Here is a 21,924-nt window from a genome sequence, read left to right as displayed (position 1 = left end):
TATTTTTAATCAACTGGAATGTAAAGTATTTCTGAGAGCCAGTCTGCACACTATTTACTCATGTTGACCTCAGGGAAGGGGAGAAGGTAGACTACCTGTGTGAGTAAACACTCCCAATTCAGTCCTGAGTCAGCAATAGGATTTATGGCAATATATTGTGCAGAATTCAATGTGTACAGCATAAAACAATACTGATGATGCGTAAGCAATTTTAGCATCTTTTTTCAAGTGCTCTTGACTTTCTAGCTAATTTTTTTCCCAATTTCAAGTTAAGAAATTACCTTGAAGATTAAAGTCAATAAGCAAACCTTGAACAACAGTTGGTATTTGACTTCCTTTCAGAACATACATTACAGTTATGTTTACCTTCATCAAAAAACTACCTATCCCACTCTTTTGCCTTTCATGCTTAGTTCTGCATTACAGCATCATTAGATGAGGTATTTGAGCAGTCTAGAGGCTAGTGTTACACTCCTCATTAATTCCAGGGTGCTTGTAACCAACACCGCTGGAGCTGACTGAGTATTAAGTGCCTCTGAAGCAGGAAAACTAAGCTGGACTTGAAATGGTTTAAACGAGAGTAACAAACAACGTAGTGGTTTAGAGGAGGAAAAGGATAGAGTGAGTTACAGTATCCATATGGTATCACCACTACTGTTATTTTCCCCTCACAATACAATGTACCAAGTAGTTCCAGCAGCAGCAGTGCAATAAAATCTGATTGACTATGGATTTGTGTCTAGTTACTGGGTTCTGCGGTTCTAATACCATGTACAGTGGACACTTTATAGTTGGGAAATTCAGCACCTTCCCAACCTGTGTGGATTTCTGTAATGTTGAATAACAGTTTGGTTCATGCTTTAGCCATCCCTTCAGGAGTATTATTAGTAGGCTGTCTCCCCAAATGATGCAGAAGGTTTAATACGTTTGAGACTGCTGCCTACCAAGTGGCTGCAGTTGAAGATGGCCAGTGGGCTTAAAAAAAGCAGGTGGACAGACGGAAATGATTAAATGCCCATGTCATGAATGCACAAAGCTTAATTTCCCTAGTAAATAAGGATTAGAAAATACACTTTCAACTAAAAAAGCAAAATATTTCATTTAATGTACACTAATCCTTCAGAAGTTATGAGCACAGGGTGATCACTGAATGCCCATTAAAATGACTTGTACAGAGAGACAAGATTTTTAAATCAGGAGGATCCTTCTAGGTTAAAAAAAATTAAACCTGAAGTGTATATTTTTAACCAGTTCCATAACTTCCTTTATGTCATGATAAATTCTTGCATGGATATAATGATCTGTTCTTGACATGAGTCTCTTTGACAGCTATGATCTATCAAAACAATGTTTTTAAAAATTAGTGGCTCCATTATTAAGTGATCTGAGAAAATGAATACTTTCTCATGTCACATGGGCTAGATCATAAAATTGACCCTTTTTTGCACATCTTAGTAAAATAGTTGAAAATAGTTCAGCTTCTTCTTAACAAAATGCAAAATCTTTTTTTTTTTAATTGTTTCTTTCAGATGACTGTTTCTATCACTTAGATAATCTTTGACCTGCACCTGCATGAATAAGAGTAATCATGTTTCCATCGTTAGCACAGCCTTTTAAGTGGGAGTGGAAGTCTAAACTTACCTCCCATTTTCCTTGCTGTGTCCTTTTTTTCAAGTGAATATTCCAGTGCTCTGAATTTACTTCTGCGCAGTGTGGTATCGTCAAGGCAAACGGAGTGCTGACAGACAAATCTGAGGGCCCACAAGTTACTTCTGGTCCTAGAAGAACATCTGTGCCTTCTGGCTGTAGGCTTTGTGTGGGGGGGAAAGACAATAACGTCTGTCAGGCTCTTTTTAATAAGGAGTAAAAATTTACTTTAACTGCAAATCTTAAAATATTTCAGTTAAAATCTAAGTACCTCACTCATCTGTTGCAGGAAAGGATAAGCAAGCCAGTTACTGTGCTAATTTTCATGTAGAAGCAGTAGCTGGAGATGAAACAAAACCATTAGGCCACATCTACTCAAATCGTTGGCTGGTTGGTTTAGGATTCTGGTCTTTAAGATACATTTCAATTTGCTTAAACCACGTACAACACTAAAATTACTCTATGCAAGTAAGCCTTGCTTTATGCACCAGCTGGTAGTATAACCATCTAATTCTGCCTTCAAAGACTGTCATCAGTATTTTCACAGTAGTGCAGATAAAGCAAATGATGGTTTAAAAACACAGTCGCATAAATGTTTCCAGGTGGAGTGTGATCTCCCTGGTTTGAAGACACATTTATATTCTGCAGAATGAACAAGCTAGGTAACTTAGAGCAGACATCAGGGACAGGACTTCTTGGCTTAAGTTTAGAACTCTGCAAAGTTGGTGTGTGCATGTGGGCTCCATTACAGCCAACGGAGATCCCCTCAGCACAACTGAAGTCCAGGGATTGATCTAATCTGAATGTAATCACCTACGTTTGGTTAGAGTAACTGCTCGCTAAGTTAAAAAGATGAAGTATCTGACAAGAACCTTCTCTTTCATTCACACCTAAATTTAACCCTGTCCCACATAAATGTGCTTTCCTTACTGCTTATAATAAACACCTGTGCAGAGCCAGTGACAGAGTGCATGAGACTCACTTCTTAGACATTAAAGCTAGCAATTGAAACATCTTGTCCTGTTGGGGTGGGGGTTTTTTTACACTGTAATCCTTCATCTGGGTTGTATGATCCCAATTTTTGGCTTCTAAATTACTGGACATGTGGTTCACTCCTAAAATCAAAGCAAATGGTGTTTCCGAGACAAAAAGAAGGGGAAGAATGTCAACCAATCAATAATAATAAGGTGATATAATAATAAAACAAAGATATAAATAAGGGGAAAATCCCTGCTTAAAAATTAGGACATACTTCCACTGCCATGTCACAAGCTAACAACAACGCTGCCCTTAGAGCTTTGCAATATCAGCATGACAACAACCAAACCATCCCAGCCTGCCTACGCTGAGCCCAGTGCTTCATGGCTATGCTGTTAAATTCTAAGTTACCCAAGCCGACTTGGATAATCCATTTAAGTGATGTAGCTGTCATATAGGCACACTTATGTGTAGCCCTGCACTTAAATCAATCGGATGCCAATCCTGCAAATTGACTTTGCACATCCATCTAACATCAGCTGGGGGTAGCATTCTCGGTGTAGCTCTAATAGTAGGTGCTCTGAAAATGCGGTTAAAAAACTCTATTCTTGCTGAAGACTTGAAAAGTTCCAACAACTTCAGACAACCCTTACTAAAGACTACGTGTACGAGTATTTGTGAGATGAAGACTGGAGTGAAAAAAAAGAAAGACACAACATGCTATCAAAAAAGGCCAATTCTGCTTTTTCTTTTTCAAGTGTCATAGTAATAAACACTCCCTAAGCCTCAGTGCTTCTAAGTGTTTGTAGGATTCTTAGGCTAAAAAAAAAATCAAAGCACAAGCACAGCCTCTACTGTAGCTGCCATGTTCCTCTTGAACAACGAGTGTGTACGAGGGGAAGGGAAGAGTAGAGAGCACAAAGCAGACGGTGCTTGCAGGCCTTGCTGCAGCAAAGCACCTCCTCAACGGCAGTAGTCTTACCGTGTTTAGAGACACGCGAGAGTGTGTGTTTTGTTGAACTGATATCAGAATGACTATTCTAAGCAAACAGTTCAAGCAAAAAACCTACTTGCTTCTGCTTATGGCTGTGAGTAACAAACAGTTTTTCACAACTCCTTTCATTGCTAGGAAAACATTGGTTTTGCACAAAATACCGTCACGTAACACTAACCACTGCTACCCTTTACAAATGGTATTTGATTTCCTTAAAAATAAAACCTTCCAGCAGTTACCCCAAATCACCTCGCTTTCCAGCTAATTTAAGAAATCATCCAGTTACTTACTTACAAATACAAAGAAAAATATCTCAGAATTATCAGAAACCCTCAAGCCAACTTCTATACATATTTATTTTTCAGTTATTCAGTTCATATGATTCCTCTCTGCTGTACCTCAGCAAAGGCTGGTGCGTTCTACTGCCTTATCTCTGTTTTGATGCAGCTGCAGAAGGGGGTAACAAAAGCATATTTCCAGAGAGCGAGTCAAACCTTAGTTATTTAACTTAGTTGGTGCATTTCTATCCTATCTCTCCCAACAGACACATCCTTTGCCAAGTGGCTGCTGCTGACAAATGCATAAAATATGGGGGGGTGGGGTGGGGTGGTGGAATTTTGCTAAAGTTACCTTCAGTACAAAGATTACTTCAATAATGGGAGCAAAATATAGGTTATTTTGTTTTCAGCACAGGAGACGTGAATCCAGAGTTTTAGTTATGCTACTGGTGATGATTCCCATCAGAAATAGCTCAGATTTTTCAAGCATCAAGAACGAAACAAAACACAAATACGCAAGATACAAAAAGAAATAACGTCATTAGTGGTAGGAGAGTCCTGGTAGCAGACTAGCAAAGTTGATGTGAGAGACGACTGGGAGACTATGATTGTAGTCTACCAACTGCCCTCCCACCCACCTCATTCAAAAAAAATAAATTTAAAAAATGAAAAAGCCCAAGTCACTGAAATGGTGCAGGCTCTGGTCACAGCCACTGGCAGAGTTCCAGGGTCACTCTGTGTAACTGCCGCCTGCATACGTCATGGAGAGGGTAACAGCAGGGATGTGTGTGAATGACCAGTGACAAGCTAGTCCGAAAGGAGCTGTTTAATTGCTTTTAGCGAATCATTCCCCTTGTAGAACATACTGGACAAACATATGGGTGTTCTGGGAATTATTTAATGCCAAATGAACTGAAATCAGTTAATTAAATGAACTCTCACACTTGTTGCCAAGTAGCAAGAGTCTTCTGTGCCATAACTGTGACATAGTATAAAGACTCTCATGCAGTTCTGAGCCATTTGTTAGGCAAGGCAGGAAAGGGAAACATTACTGAATGTATTTAATATTCCCATTGTTGCAAGGTAAAACAAATTGGTAACCAGATCTGTCCCCTCAAATCCATCAAAATCAAAGGTCTATAAGTTTTCCAGTAAAAGAAAGACAAAGAGTCATTATTGCTGAGCAAAAATTAAAAAGTGTTTTTTCTAAAAATGCTACACTGGAAAGAAACATTAGGGATTTCATCCCACAATATTCTGCCGTCTACAAAGTAGTAGTGAAGAGGTTTCTTGCATTTAGAGTTTCACTTCCATTTTTTCTGGACACAATGAATTTCGGAGAAGGATTTAATATTTGCCTTTCACTCTCCCAGTGGCTTATCGTAAGCATCCGCACCAGAGAACCGAACGGCACAACAGGCTCCTAAATGAACTGTGGTACCTCAGAAGTGAAGACTGTCTGGCAATGAACATATCTGTGCCTTGAGTCTGGATTTCTCATTGCCGTTCACTCCTGAGATGGCAAAAATACTTGCTTTCAGACTGCACAGATACTGAAATACTGTTTTTTCCCCTCTCCTTTGTGCTGACACTCATACAAATGAACGTGATGGAAAAACAGCAAAATAAATTCATGGCTTAAAAAAAAAATCAATTTAAAAAAGGAACAGCATGATCTTTAAACTATATACCCATCAAGCCTGCAGTTTACAGCTGAAATGCATTCTATTGCTGTGGGTTGCTTTTGCGAGATGTGAAAGTTTTGCCTTTGGAAAATAAAGGTACATTATTTGTCACGTTCACATACCACATTGTGTGTAAATGCATACGTTTATGAAGCTTTGATTTTTCAAATTATGTAATTACAAAATACATGTAAGTCTGGGCAAGACTGTCTGGTCTCACTCTGTGTATGCAAACTCCAGCGTGTGAATACTACGTATAGGTGTTGGACACTCAAAGTAAAATGCGCATCAGAAATACATTCAATTTTTCATATTGTGCATCCAGATGTGTTCAGTTACCATGGAACCTTCACATTTCTGCTAAATTCCTAAAAACAAAAAGGACAAAGAAAATGGGGGGGAGTAGTAACATGAGAGACCTCGTCTTCTCAGTCCTCTCAGTTTTCTCCTATTTTTCCAGTCTCTAATCTCCCCACTCTTACTTTGACTGTATGGTTGGAAGCTCTGAAAACCATTATTTTACAGTATTTTCATAATCATTGCATCTCAGTTATACTTTTTTCTAATATTTAGAATATAGAGGCATATTCACAATTTACAAAGTTTAGTGAATCTAAACTCATAAGAAGTTTTTGTACAATGCTAACCAAACACACTGATACGCTTGTACAATTCCCAAGTTTATGTTTGATGGAAGAATGCAGTGAGAGAGTTTCTATATATTCAGGGACCCAAATCTTTACAGTTTATACTGGCACATGTAAAGAAAAATAATTTGTTTATACTGTAGGTGACTAAACAGTCATCTTAATTAAGAATCGCTTTGGCTATTCTCATCTTTTCTCGCATTGCAATTGGTATGGTATTGGAAACATATTACTAAAATGACAGCAGTGTGTAGAGAAAGGAGAAATAGAAAAAAAAATGGTGATCAGGAAAAACACAAATATTTCAGGGCAGATTCTGCCTTCCATTATAGCTCAGTTAACCTTGTTAATTAAGTGTGGAATACAGACCACAGTCAACAAGGACACTGTATTATCTGAATAACTGCAGACTGACATTTTTCTCTTTGATACAGTTTTCACACAGGATATTTTATAGAGCTTTACGTGCATTAAAGGCATGTAAGAGAACTGCAACAAATTTGCTCACTGCTTCAAAGTGAATCAGTAACATAACTGGGACCAAAACCCAGGATCCCAAATACTTGCCCATGCCTCATATCCCCTCACCCCGTCTACCGTTAGATGATTGGATTATCAGCCCTTTCTGACTGGAATATCAAACCTTTTACTGCATTCAAGAACATCTACTTTTTCATTAGCACATGACTACAACATGTAAAAGCCATACATAGAAGCAGACCCTCCCTCCCCCAAGTACTTAAGTACATGACATGGTTTCCCCCCTTTACCGGAAAAGCATCAGGTAAGTGGCAATTTTTGGGGGGTAAGATACTGTCCTCAGTGTGCTGACTTAGCAGAAATTATCTCCTCATAGGGCTCAGCATATAATAATCATAATTTGCTGCTTTTCAGCCTGCCTCTCTCCAACATCTCCTTTTCTTACAATTTTAATTTTTTTTTTTAACCAGAGTATTATGGTCCTCTATGAAAAGAAAAGCAGAAAGCTGAAGTGTCACACTATGTAAAAGGTGTCAGTGCTTCTAGTGATTTTGTTCCAGCTGTTCTCATTTCCAGACCCCAGTAAGACCAGCTACTCTGCCACAGCTGGCAAACATTTCTCTCCTTCATAACGATCTAATTGGATTGCAGCATGTATTTTGTTATTTATTTTTCACTTCTAAAACCTCTTCAAGCATCTATGCTGGCAGCAGGTGGTTGTGGAGCACTAGTGTTTTAAAGACGATAGCCACACACTAGACCTTGCGCTAGCTCTTCCATGATGAGCATGTGGGGTTCAAGAACAGGCTGTTGTGAACGGACATGCAATCTCTAGTGGAATCCTGAAGTATTTTGGTGCTACCATCTGCACAGAGCTGCTGTCACATCTACCAAAATACTGTTCTGCTTTTCTTGAAGAAACATACTTGACCTGCCTCCTTGGTGTGGAGAATTTGGGATGGGGGGATGTTAACAATGGCCCAAGAGTGAGGAGTCCTTCCATCTAAGTTACCTTCAGGCTCTGGCTGATTCTTGGCTGGATACAACTAGCAAGAAGATCTCCCAGCCAACAGTGCTGAGATTTACACATCCCAGTCCCATTAACTAAGTGACAATTTCTAACTGCACTCACTAGCTGTAATTCCCTGCAGCCTGTAACTAACTTCAGTGATGCATCTTGAGGGGTTCTGGTTGAAGGAACAAACCAGCAGGCAGTGATCTCTGTTCCAAAGTAGCTCTGCTTTGTCTGGCTTAAGTACGAAGTCAGAATTACGCAAGGAGGCAAGAGACATTTCGCTCTAATTCTTGCTCAGGCTGGAATCAATAGCTTTGTTGTTTCTTTCACAAGCATCAATAACCTGTACTTTCTGCCAGCATCAAAGCATGCCTATGGTGTTTGAAGGCTGAGCTTAGCTATTTTTCTCTGTGAGTAGTCCTTCAGCGGTTCTTTAGGAAATTCTAGCTGTAAGAAGCATCCTAGAGGATCTATGCAGTGAAGCCCATATATGTGTCCCCAAGACTTTTTGGTTTGGTGTCTTTTTGGAGGGACCACCAGTTCCATCGCTGATTTGTTCAGTTACATGAGACACTAAAGAATTTTCAAACCTGAATTTGATTTCTGTTTAGGATACAATGAGTTTTTCATCCACAGAGGATTGTATCAATTTACAGCAAAACCAGCTGATAATCTCATCACAGTATCTGTAGTGCAGAGGCAGGGATTTTTTTTTTTTTCCACTACAAAGTGACAGCGAATTCAGCACAGCTCTATCAGATCCCGCATCTTCTCTGTTTCTGTGTCTTTTAATGTATATCTCATACCAGTCTACCTCAATAGCTAAATGAATATTAGAAGTGGCAGCTAACCCGCTAGTCCTAAATAATCTAAATGCGAACAATACTATCCTTGTTCTCTCACACACATTTAAGATGCATAAGGTACCGATTATGGTGAGTTCAGATCTCTGCAAGAACAACCCAGGGCTTCCTTCTTCTATGCATCTACTGATCTGGTTAACTTTTGTATTAAATTAAATTCCACTGATTACCATATGATGTGGACAAGGTTTCATTCAGAAATTACAACTTGAGCTACATAATTTTAATGGTGATACCTCTTCAACTTGTGAAGAAAAATGTCTCCTCTTTCTCTAATCTCTAATTTTACCCTTCCTCCACATCCAGAACAATCGTCCACGTTTTAGGGATACCTGCATGACAGACCATGTGCTTGTGTAGCAGTTCTGCATTGTGGTTTAGTACTTCTCTCTCTCATCTTCCATACACACGTACAAATCAGGTACTGACTCAGAACTGCTGGCATTTCCTCCCACCCTCAGAACACAGAAGCCCATGGGCTATAAGAGAAAAGGCTCCCTGCATGTCAGTGCAATCTGCAGCTGCTAGAAAAGTCTGGTTTACTCCACCCAGTTCAGACAGGCCAGAGATACAGCAGTCTTGCCTCAACTACGTGAAGAAAAATACAGTATTTTGATGGGGAAAAACAAAGAGAACGTTTGCTTGTCTCACTTTATAGAATTTCACTTTAAAGAGGAAGGAAGGAAAAGTCTCCCTGTGATAATCTTTGGTTTGGTTTGCTGCCTCTGCCCACAAAAAAGGAAAACAGTCGGCAAAATTTGCTGCTTGTTTTTAATTAACCTATTTCAATTCACTTCTGCAGAACCCTTGCAGATAAAACAGATAAAGCTGGGGTGTGGTTTTTTCTTCCTTCCTTTTACATATCTTAGTCTTTCATTGCAAATGATCAAAAACCTATGGCAGCAGATGGGGATGGAATATGAAAGTTTTCACAAAGGAGTTCAGATATCAGAGGAGAAGAAAAATAGACTTCACTTTAAGTTTTGAAAAATATTACTAGGCTTTAAAATTTATAGGCAGCTCTGTATCTTTCAGTTCTTAAAGGAAAATTCCAGCAATCATTTGGCTATAAGTCATTGTAAGTAAATATTTACTGTACATGCAGTTATTTTCTTCTTTCCACATCTTCTCAGATATACCCACCAATTTTTCACTGCTTTTAGCTGAATGTGTATTTAAGGTGAGGGAAGATAAGAGAAATAACTGCTGTAAAGAACTATAACCAACTCTCCTGTCTCCAGTTGTACCAACCTGCCCTTGATTACTACTTCTAAAAAGTGTCCCTCTCACAAGCACTCAGGCACTCAAAATGAGGCTTAATCAGTGAACCACTCTTCACCTGGGACCAGTGTCTCGTGAAATTAATCAGTTGAAGTATACACTAGAGATTATTCACTTAGCTCTGTCTGGAATGCAGATCATGAAAGGGTAGTTTGAAAAAGCTTAAGAAAGTTATTTAAGAATTTTTTTTTTTTTTCAAAATTATTGTTTGGAGTGCCTCACTGCAACTTGTGAGACTGGATGTGAAGGTAGGACCAATAAATTCTGTCGGTGCACTTACTGAACTACAATTTGCCAGCCTCGTGCAGAATTAGAAGCAGCAGAAAGACTCAACATCAAAAACAGAAGAAATGAATTCAAGAGAAGTTTAGATTAGAGCAAGGAAAAAAAGGTCAGAAAATTTAACTGAAAAGCCTCAGAGGAACAGCGCCGCATTACTGAATTAACAAGCCCTCTTACAGAATCTGCACATACCAGATCCTCAGCGAGTTTAAAGTATCATTGACACTTTTCGCTGTACGAAGTCGTGGTCTCTTGTACTTGCAAAGATGCACACAAGACGCAGCAGCTGACTTCTGGCAGCAACTCAAAAAGGGGGACTGGAGAGTGCTTTTCAGTAGCTTATTTCAATTAAATAAAATGTGATTACCCCATCACTTTTCATCTGACAATCTCAGAAGATTTAGCAGTCATTCATCCTCCAGAGAAGGGCAGTAGAGAGATTGCTTTGCCCACTGCTGAACGGTTGCTCAGAAGTGTGGAAGAGTTGCACGTGACAGTTTAAGGACACACAATACCTTACTGCTTCAGAAGTTCATGTCAGGTACCTAGATGTTCCTTCAGGTTTAAATGGGGAAAAGACTCTAGCTTTAATGATTTATTTTTTTTCTTTAAAACTGTCATTATATACCTTTAGTGACAGCAGGAGGTTAGAAGTCTTGTTTAGTCTTTGAGGCCTCCCTGCAGCAGTAGAGCTCTATCTAGCATAGGAAAGGGAGGGATGCCAAGGCAAACAGTGCTGTAAAAAAGATGTAAATTGCTGTTTCTGCTGCCTGCAATACGAGTATGTTCCTGAGAGGTCTCATCCAGACTCACTAGACTGACTCTACTTAGATTTGACAGAGTCACAAAATAAAGAAAACCCATTGAAAAAGGAAGTGAAGAAGGTGAAGTATACTTAGCGGTAATGAAAACAAAGCCTTAAGTGATACATACCAGAGTCTAGTAGCACAAGTCAAAGGCTGAGCACAAGATTTTTGAATGTTCTGTGTTTGCTGACACTTAATCTTTTAAGGGTAACATCAAGGTTCCTTAAAACGGGGGTGGGGGGGGTGGGGCGGGGGGAAGAGAGGCAGGGAAGGAATATACCTGGACAAAGTATATAAGCCAGAATGACAGTGGCAGGCTTTCCTGAGTAATATCTCACCGAGAAGCTAAGAGACAGGGTATAGTTACCTGTATTTTACCTGCAGAAGGACACAAATACCTGGAAAACACAGGCAGGAAATGGGGGCAAAATAAACTGATGAGGAGGTTCTCACATGTGGTTCTAATTCACATGCTTGCACGGGGAGAGAAACTGGGACAAGTATTTACAACAATAGGTGGAGGTTTGATGCTGACAGTAGACAGCATGACTAGTCATTAATAACACCAAAAGGTGTAGTAATTTCAGAGGTATCTTAAGTATTGCTTAGTGTCTAGACAGTAACTTGACATCAAATTCCTGTTTTTCTCTCCTGTTCTTCTACTGTAATTTCAGAGAAGCTGTTTAAGACTTCAGTGCATTTTGGTTCTTCATGTGCAACTTGAGGCATTCAGACCCAGCATTGGCACTGTGGGCCACTCCAGATCTGTCTGGCAAATAGACACATTATTTCGTGTTGCAGTTTTTACCCCAAGCTCTTCTAGCACTTTTTACCTCAGCTCTTAAGCGAGTAGTGCAAACCCTAGTATCTCTCAAGTCCCTTGAATTCACAGGGAACTTGCCAAGAACCAAATGTAATAGTTCTCTGAAGTTTTCACTTTAGAATAAACTTACCTTAGAAACTAAATAATGCAGACTTTTACCTCGTGAAAAAAAACCACCACAAACAAAAAAAATGGTCTTAGGGAAGAAAAAACTACCGTAGGTCTAAAAATGAAGAATGTGTTCTACCTATCTTGACAGTTCAACACTATGGCTAGCATTTTGTAAGCTTTACCTTCCCTCTGAATCCAGATCTCAGTCTAGTGAGAATGCTACACTTAGACTAAACAAGCTCTCTTCATTTGCTGAATTACACTCGATTATTTTCCAGTTTAGTAATTTTACTCTCTTGTAGGGTCTGATCAGTTTCTAGCTGAAAGCAAGCGAACCAAGCAAGCAAACTGAACTAAACTTGGGTTCGGCTGGTGTGTGGTCTGCCAGGCGCAAAGAAACAAGAGAGAGCAGAGCACTTGGATTCTTTATAATCCATGTTGTGTGAAAATTAAAGCCGCTAAGAAGTTTTTTTATGGGAACAGCTATCAAAATCTGCTAAAACCATCTGTTTCTCTGGCCATGTTTATTCATAAAAATAAAGGGGAAGACCCATTCTAAAGCAAGTGACTTTGGGCCAAATTCCGTTGTCTTTCTAATGCAGAATAAAGGCAATTGAAGTGATTACAGTGGAATCGGTGGAAACACCCACATGTGCAGCTGGCAACAGAAGGTAATGCCATGCATCTAACAGAACATTTTAAAAGCATCTAGAAATAAGCTAGGTTTCTTTTGTACGACAGACATTTGCAACATACATGATGCACCAACATAAAAAAACCACCCAATGACCAACAACATTTGTTGTTCTTCTGTTTGTTTCCTTTTTTTCCTTTTTGTCTTTGAAATAAATACGACAGAGCTGAAACCTTGAGAACCTCAGAGAACTAACTTGTCTATTTATGAAAGGCCACCAGTATTTCAAACGTCACCTTCCTGTCCCACGAGATGCAATGTTGAAAAAAACCGCTATGGATCAAAGTGCAGTTTAATTTCTACTGTTCATCAGCTGGTGCTGGCAAATCCAACTTGGGAACAGATTTTAATGGTGATTCATAAAAAAGAAAATAATTTAAGAAATGGTCCTGAGCATTCACTTATTCGCATCATCTAGGCTACCAAAGATCTGAAGTAACAACAATTCAGTACCTACATACCATAGGGTCATTCAAACTGATGACCTGGATAATGAATTTTAACCTGTTGCCTGCATATTTTGAGAGTCTAAGGACCCACAGGTTCTATAACAAGTAATTAATGAAAGCACCTGTGCTGTTAGCAGACTTGCATGACATAAGTCTGCAAATTAACAAAGATAAAATCATTGACTCAGAATTCAGCAGTTATCATACATCAGTCTCCTTGAGGTATCCCTTCCGTTAACAGCATTTGCAATAATTCCACGGGATTTCACAAAAGCATCACACAAAGATCATTTTTGCTGTCATTTATACAGATACAGCATACGTCACAACAGTGTGGTCACATCAGCAACAGGGAAGATGGAGTGATTCTTGCACATTCCATTCCTTTAGACAGTGTTGGCAAGAAATCCATTAAATGAGACAGTTCCACAAATTCTGTGTGTGTGTGTGGCTTTTATGTACTTCTTACCTGGAGTCCTTTTGAGTGACGGCAAGATAGATTTCCCACGAACTCTCCTCAGGAATAGCTCCATGTGGTATCAACAGACTGACTCCTACAAAAAAGCAAAGGGAGAACTTACCTTTGGGAAAGGCACTGGATGTACAGAACAATGCACGACTGGCCTCTGATTTACCAGACCTAGAAAAGCCATCTACTAAAGCAGAACAATACTCCTCTGAAATAGTGGTTCTGACTACAACATTAGCAGATGAAACGAAAATACATTATTAGTATGATCCACATAGTTAGTTACTAATACTTAACTGTCTCAGAGCCTGGTATTATATAGACTCACATGCCTAAAAACGTCTTGCTTCAACAGAGCTCTTAAATAGTTGACTTCCCATTGTTTTGTGTCACTAAATGACACTGGATTCATAGTCTAGATGTGACTGAAGGCTTCTCTTCATCCTTGGGTACAGGCAGACTCTTTGTCTACTTCACCACTTACACAAAAGGGAATCATTTATGGAAACAAAAGGTACCATCAGCTGTTTCCTTAAGGCCTTCAGCAAGAGGGTTTGTAATCCCAGTCATTTTGATGGTCTTGTTACCCTGACAGGTTTATCTGATGCAGCAACAGAACAATCTCTTTTGAGTTCTTCTGAGCTGAATTCTCTTTTGAGTTCAGTTCTCTTTTGAGCTCTTTTTTGTTTTTTAAATAATAAATATAGTCAAAAGCATGTGTGCCTTTGGTAACTTTTAAGTTAGCCTTTGCCAGTTTCTGGAAGGCGGTTTGGGCAAGCCAGTTATGAAGATTTTAATCATTTGTTGACTCACTCCTATTTGCCAAAATTCCTCTTAGTGGTACACATCTTGCCATCTGCATAGCTCCATGTTTTACAAGGCATGATCACAGTTTACACTTTGCTTGAAAACTCTTTGCCCGTTTCTGACTTTAAAATCGAATCTGATAATTCTAGGATCACAAGGAATCTCATAATGGAAAGACCACCTAACCAAATTAATCTGAATTTGCACTGAAATCACCACACCTTTTTGTTCATACACATAACAACTAGTGAATCCAAGTGATACGATTTTCCTTTTACTCCACTAATATAAATTAGAAGTTAACAAGGACGCTTTCGACCAGGTACCAGTGAAATTAAACTGTTCTATAGCATACTCAGTACAAGAGGACTGTATTTTACTTTGCATGTGTCACACAATGCAGAACCTCTGCTAAGTAGTGACAGGATTACACTATAATTTACAATTGGCTAGCAAGTTTGATCTTACGTAAATAGGCAGGAGGAACTACATAAATTGCAAGTGAACCAAATACGTATTTAAATAATCTAATTGATGGGACTATCATTATAGAAAGTAGCTAAATATATAGCATGAGGGACTTCTTCACGTATGGCTTAACTGACTTAGCGCCTCTGCCTTCATAATACTCATTCCTGAACATAAAAACTATCTGCGAAGAAATGAACACATTCCATATGTTGTGCATGACTGTACACTAAATATTACGTCCCTTAATTATATACTGTTATCAATGTTCTAAATACAGACCACACTTTTAATGGTAACCTTTAAAGTACCTATTGTATGAAATACGGAGGATAAACGCTCTAAAGCATTCGGTTCAACTAGATACTAAGAAGTAAGCCTGGACACACTAGTCAAATGACATCAAAGTTGAATTTAAAGTGAATAAAGATCACCAGAGTTCAAAAGATATCCTCTTAGCTAGCAATGGTGGTATCTGGCTATTTCTACTACATTTGCCATTTTGAAAAAGAAAGTATCCAGCACAAGGAATTTTATTCAGCATGATACAAACATAGTGATGTAGTGCAATATACTGCAGGACTATGATTCTGACATCCTTTATTTGATTCTAATTTGGTGCCGTATGTTTTCAGCTAATTTAACAAACAATTCCTTAAGTCTAAAATAGGTCTCGCAAAACTCTGAAGTCACAAAACAAACTCTACTTCTTAGTAAACAGTGCAAACTGAGCATCTCTGCTGCGAGTGCATAGTGCCTGGCCCAATCTTGACATGCCCGCTGACTCTGAAGTGCCCCACTACGGAAATCTGTCAAGCCAGGAGTAAATGCTAACGAAAGCCACACTGGAGTTTCCACTGAGAGTGGATGCTATTCTCCAGAAATGTCTGTTTGTTATATGCCGCAGACTTCAGCGACATAACGAAGCCTGACAACACAGTCAGATGTTGATGCATGTCGATTCTGCTTTGAATATGACCCTCGTATATAAGATGCCGATCCAATATTAACCTCCTTTCTGGGGAGCTCTTCTTTTGGATCAGGATCTGAGTAAGCAACAGCTTTGATTAATATGACTTCCATGTTGAAGACATCAAGAGAAGCAGTAATTTATAACAGTTCAAACAGGCATAATGCCTCTTTACTACTCATCCCAAGCTTTGTTCTGATCCGTCATCTCCTGTGTGGGCAACATGCTCTGCTTCTCAAAATTAGCCCCTACTTTTTCTTTTCTTTCCTTTTTTAAATTTAGTTATAGAACACTGCATCAGGCAAAGTAAGTTTAATCTAAAATTATTTTATATGCTTTTAATGAGAAAGGATCTACCCACCTGTGTTTGGAACCACTAAACGGCCACCCAGGTGTCCAAAAATGGCAGTTGTCTTCAGCTCACTTCTTGTTGAAATAGAAGACAGGTTCTGAATATACGTAGCCTTGTTTCTAGCCTGTATTGTACCAAAAGCTCTATTATTCCCATGAGGAAAAGTTCCAGAATGTGCCTTTCCATGATACTCAGCCCTCTCTGTCACCCCTAGGGACACCATGAACGAACTCTGGACTTTGACTTTGATGTCTGACAGCGGGTTGAACAGTGAAGACTCTGTCATCAGCTCCTTGTCCATGGGATCCTGCAGGCAGATTGGTCCACTGTAGGTTCTGCTCACTGTCAGGTCAGGCTGCATGGATGAGTTCAAAAGCAGGGAGTTACCTGGTGGAACGAAGCAGATCAGGGAGTTAGTTACTGTATTAAGACGTTAAATCAGAAATCTCTTTCTGACCTCTCCACCATTTCTTTTTTGACTTGCTGTTCCTTCCTGATACTCTCAGAGCTCAAAATGACATAAGGTAATGTTAAAACACAGATGAAATGATGCAATAGATCTAACAAGTACATTATCACTATGTTTTCTGCACTTCAGGCAACTCCAGAGTGCATGAATGCATGAATCCAAGAAGGAACTTCCTTTTTTTTGCATTCAGGTTTGTGTGTTATGCCTTTTTTCTTTCTGGTTTGGTGTTTTGTTTTTTTTTTTTTAATTTAAACCCATTGAGTGAAAACACATTTTCCTGCAGACCTTTTCTGTGAGCTTACACAAAATGATAGCTTCATGCCTGAGGGAAACTGGGTTGAAAAGAAAGTGGGACAAGAGTAATACAGGGAAAAATACCACAGTTACTCATTTAGGAGCATTTTAGCTTAGAAAACACTCTGAAAAGAAGAGAAGGAATGGATAAGATTTAGGGCCCGAATCCTTTAGCTGGTTTGGTCTTTTTTTGTTTGTTTGGTTGGTTTTTAGTAAATAAAAGTTTTACAAAGTAACTAATTTTCTGGAAATTATCTGTACTGCATCCTTGAAAACTTCATCACTGTAAGGGACTGCAGGTTGGGTTGCTAACATTATAAATACATTTCTCCGAAGAATAAAATTTGGATCACTCTAATCCATTGTCCATATGTCAGCATTATGCTCTCTTTTCTCAGCAAACTGAACAGAGAATTGGCCTTTTTTTCAGCTGAATTGTTTAGTTCACAAATGCTCTTATTTAAAAAACCCATGGACAGAGAACCCAAAGTAGCTGAAACTGAACTAACAGCATCCTGGCATAAGAGAGATTGGCAGTGCTCAGATATTTTCAGAGCATCCACAACTAATGTTTTTGAAACATTAAGTCAAAGAAACAATTCCCCAGACTCAAAACAAGACTTTCATGGCAAACTGAACAACAAAGGAAAAAGTTACTATTTGGGACAGTCATTGAGAATTACATGACTGTAATTAAAGGCTTGGATTTTTAAATGAATCAGTAAACATCCTTTAAACACCCTTGTCTACCAAGCCCTTTTCCCAATTTCTTGCAAGTTATGCTTGGTGAGGACTGTCTCCCAGAAAATAAAGTAACTGCAAAAACAACACAAAAAACCCCCAACAAACCACAAAACCAAACTCTGCAACATATTTCACTTTTCCGAAGAGACAAGAGACATGGGGATACTTTCACACCCCACCAACACACCCGCCCACCCACAATAAGGCAGGTCTCTATGTTAGAATGTCAGTACGGAATTAAAGAAACATACTATTTTAAAGTAATCACCAGTCATATTCCTCTCCACCTTTCTGTTCAAAGGAAATAATATTCCAGGAAACATCTGAGTGCTGCCTTTAGTAAAAGTAAATATTTCTTCCGTATTTTATTGTTTTGGTGGCTTTCTGAAGTTTGGTGGGGTTTTTTTAATCAATACATGTTTACACACATTTATTTCCCACAGACCTCAGAATGCAGATGTGTGCATGCTAACAGCAGCTTATAAGAAACACTTAAAGTTGGGTTTCTCAAAATTAACAGTAAAAACTAATCCCTTTTATTGGAGTAAAGAAAATAGAAGATCTGTGACTGAATGCTTTCTGGGTTTGTTTGGTCTTTTTCTAAGGGACAAATGCCACTGTAGAGGCTAGTGACAGTATTTTTAAAGCAGTTAAAGTGTGGTCAAGAAAGATGATGTATTTGTCCAAGTTGCCATGACAGATCAGTAGCAGAGACAGCGAGAGACAGTTCTAACCACCAGATCCTGTTCCTTGGACAGCAGCTGCCCTGCCCTGGCTTTCAACACATCTGCTCGGCAATAAGCTAGAGTGCCCTCCCGCAGCCAGTCACTGAATATGAGCTTAGTATCTCTTTGCAGTAGGAGCTCTGGAGAGAAGAAAATGAAATCACAACACTAACCTTGTCTGACTGTTTTAAAATTAAATGTCTGGAAGCCTCCTGTCAGTGCAGATGAATCAATCACATCCACGCCGTACTCACTCTGACTCCGTCTGTAAAGGGTAACGCCAACCACCAGCACGGCTACAGCAATGACTGCTGCTCCCAGGCCGGAGTACAAGGCAATGTCACTGGCAGTCTCAATATCTGAAAGGAGAAAAAGCAGGCATCATGTCAGCAGCACTCATGAAAATGTTCTGACTGGTGCTGGCTGCCCGTGAGCAAAGGGGATTATATGAGGCCACAGCCACGTGGCCAGGGAGGTAAAGCTTGAGACATAAATGTGAAGCAGATCACAGCAGGATAGCGGAGCGCAAAGGAACACTGAAAAGCAAGCATTTGAAAGCACGACCAAATTTCCTGATGGATCACTCCGTATAGGTGAACTTACATTGTTTTAGGGATTGCATCATGGTCTTTACAGGTTTTTTTAAAATAGGAGAGTTGGACTCGTAATAGTCAGAAGCAGAGCGCTAAATGGCCTTCTCTCTCATCAGCAGTCATTGCTAGCTTGGGCCCCTTGCTGAGGTATGCCATCATTTCCCATTCCAGCCCAGTGGAGATCGTGAAGGTATGGCAATACAATCCTTAAAGGGAGAACGTGGAACAACTGCAGCTAGGGAGGGCTGCTTCAGGTATCAGCATGGGTCTCATCTATTGCTGGCTTCCAGGGACGTGTAAGTTTTAGGTTTGAATTCTGGAACTAATCCAGGAGGTCATGAGTCCTCTGACAAATCTTAGTGAAGATTTCCCCTTCCCCACTCTTTATTTTCTGTGTGAGCTTTAGTTTAAGAAGGAACAATCCATCCTCTCACAGCTCAGAGAGGGGCTGAGGAGATCCCACATCTCTTCTTGGATTCCTGCAAGCATCTTCAGTCTTTAAAAACAGGTTGGAAACCAAACCTTCCCTGTGATCACACCCATGCATTAAGCTTACAACCAAGTTTTCTAAGACTTCAAACTTTTACAGCAGAGAAGAAGAATTCATTGCTTTGAAAGAATGAATCCAAATGAAACCTGCAATATTACGTAATTGAATTATCCAGTCCCGCTATTCTAGATCTTCTGGGATTTGGGACCACATACCATGAAATTAAATTACTTGGCAAGTACACTTAGTGGGTCCTTAGGTAGTTCCCTTAATGCCAAACTCCGGTTTAGGCGAAGAGATAATCATGTATTTGCCCTGTACATCATCTGTTATCCTACTACGTGGGGTGCTTCTGCTGTCAGGTGAGAAGCACTGGGTACAGAAAGTGCATTTATATAACAAATGACAGTGACAAAAAAATAAGTAGAAAATATTCTAGAAATCCAGAATACTCAATATTAGTAAATAAACTGCAATGTACAGAAATAGGGGAGGAAGTTAAATTCAGCATTTAATAAATAGCCAATTACTGAAATTACTTAATTACTATTTGGGAGGAGGCTTCTGTTGCGCACATGTTTTTCTACAGAAAGTCAGATAACTTTATTTTAGCTGAATTTTTAACATGACCATGAAACTACAGACCACTGAGATGGAAAAAACGTGTACCTCTGGGCAGCATCAGAAAAGCTAATTTTCCTGGCTCACCAGTTTCTTACGTAAACTAAATGTCTGACAGCTAACAATACAAGCAGCTGAACTTCCTGGGAAGGCACACCAGCTGCCAAACGCAATAGCTGAGTACCGACTGTTCTCTAACATAAGTGAAATGCCATATGAATTGCCGCAGCAAGGAAACGGAGTACATAAACACTGCTTGAAGTGGGCTGGAGCACATGGGCGATTTGCTGTGAATAAGGCAATGTAACTGATTTTTTAGTTGGGCAGCTGAATCAAAAGTAACACAAACTGTTTGGCTCAAACATCCTTTTCTCTCCCCATTCTCAAGCTGTTCCCAGTCAACCCCAAATACAACGTTCCAACATCCCATTCAACCCAAAATAAACGTTTTGAATTCAGTTTTACTAAAACCGCTATTTATTCCAGAAAACACTTCTGCAAAAATTCTGTTGAATTTTCAAATAACTTCATACTGAAAAACGTTTCCGTTTTTAATACAGTTAGAACTTGCTGAGAAGGACCAAAAAAAACCAAACAAAAAAAATCACAAAGTTTCCACACAAGTATCAGCTTTCAGAAGAAATCCATCTTCTGTGGCATGTCACGACAAGTAATCACAACTGAATAAACTTGTAAGGAAGTAACTCTTATCCAACGTCTTAGAACATTACAATTGCCACACAGTTCTACTAAATAAGAGAGAAAAAGATTTTTTTCTGAAGCCGCCTTTTCCCCTTTTTTCCATGAGATGCCCCCTTGAAAAAGCATTTTTGGTTCAAAGTTAGGAATTCTAGAAAGTGAGCTGTTAGCTGGCAGTGTAAATATATTAGACCAACAACGGGAGATGCCCGTATTCTCTTATTCCAGATGGAAAAAGTAAATGCAGACAGGGTCACAAAGGACGGCTGCGGAGATAGCTCAGATCAAACCAAACTATCTGAATCCTAATCCCGTGCCTTAATCACATACTGGGTTACCTCCATTTTATTCTCTAATATCAGGCGCAGAAAGAAAAAGTACAGAAACTAATTACACTTCTATTTCTTCCAATTTTCTATTCCCAAGCTATTTTGTTGTTACAGGGAATTAATTATGAAACTCACTGTTGACTTAATTTTTGTGGGTAATTAGTACAACGAATAAGCCAAGAGAAGGTACACCGTGTATCTCCAGTGATAGAAGAAACCTAACAGCAAGTGGGTTCTTTTCCTTTCTAGAGAACTGCAGTGAGCTGGCAGTTATTTCCCCAGAAAGCATCGTTAACTCTGCCATTTTGATCATTACTTTAAAACAGAAAAGTGCTGAAAATCTGAATCACCTCATCTACTTTCTTGGGATAGTAAATTATAACGTCTGAAACATGCAGAAATAACCTATCAGTAAAAAATTACTGTCACTATAATAGCAACAGGTAGCAAGTATAGGAGCTGATCTTTCACCATCAAAACCAGACTGTAAAACACACCGCAAGTTCTCACCTGTAACTGTAATTTATTACTCTAAACCTACTTAAATAGTTTAGCTTCTTTTCAATCAATTCAGATGTCAGATAATTTAAGTTTTATACTTTTATAACTGCACAACACTGTTGGACACAGGGGGTTAAAGATGAGAGCAAGAATATAGAATTTTAAAAAATGAGAACAGTTTGACTCAAGCAAAATTTTTCTGAGCAGAATTTTGTTTTCAGTGAATGCTTCTAAGTATCCCTAGAATGCGAATTTGACACTTTTCTGTACATTACACAATTAAAAATGCTTACAGTTATTCTTTCTGAATTTCCTTATCTTTAATAAAATGGTCATTGTTGTGTTTCATAGAAGACCTGG

General features: G+C 39.1%; 1 protein-coding gene across 1 annotated transcript in view; it reads right to left on the bottom strand.

Moving 5' to 3' along the window:
- The window catches only part of UNC5D (unc-5 netrin receptor D), an 85,161-nt gene that overhangs the window by 13,677 nt on the left and 49,560 nt on the right, over positions 1-21,924 (bottom strand). The window contains exons 8-11 of the mRNA XM_009808545.2: positions 18,505-18,690; positions 16,109-16,486; positions 13,503-13,587; positions 1,642-1,810 (exon numbers count right to left, since the gene is read on the bottom strand). Of these exons, the coding sequence (XP_009806847.2) occupies positions 1,642-1,810; positions 13,503-13,587; positions 16,109-16,486; positions 18,505-18,690 (818 nt within the window). The remainder of the gene's footprint in view (positions 1-1,641; positions 1,811-13,502; positions 13,588-16,108; positions 16,487-18,504; positions 18,691-21,924) is intronic.

Source organism: Gavia stellata, chromosome 31, assembly GCF_030936135.1.
Source record: "Gavia stellata isolate bGavSte3 chromosome 31, bGavSte3.hap2, whole genome shotgun sequence".
Lineage (NCBI taxonomy): Eukaryota > Metazoa > Chordata > Aves > Gaviiformes > Gaviidae > Gavia > Gavia stellata.
Note: the sequence above shows the minus strand (reverse complement) of the source record. Positions and strands in the feature narration are given on the sequence as shown.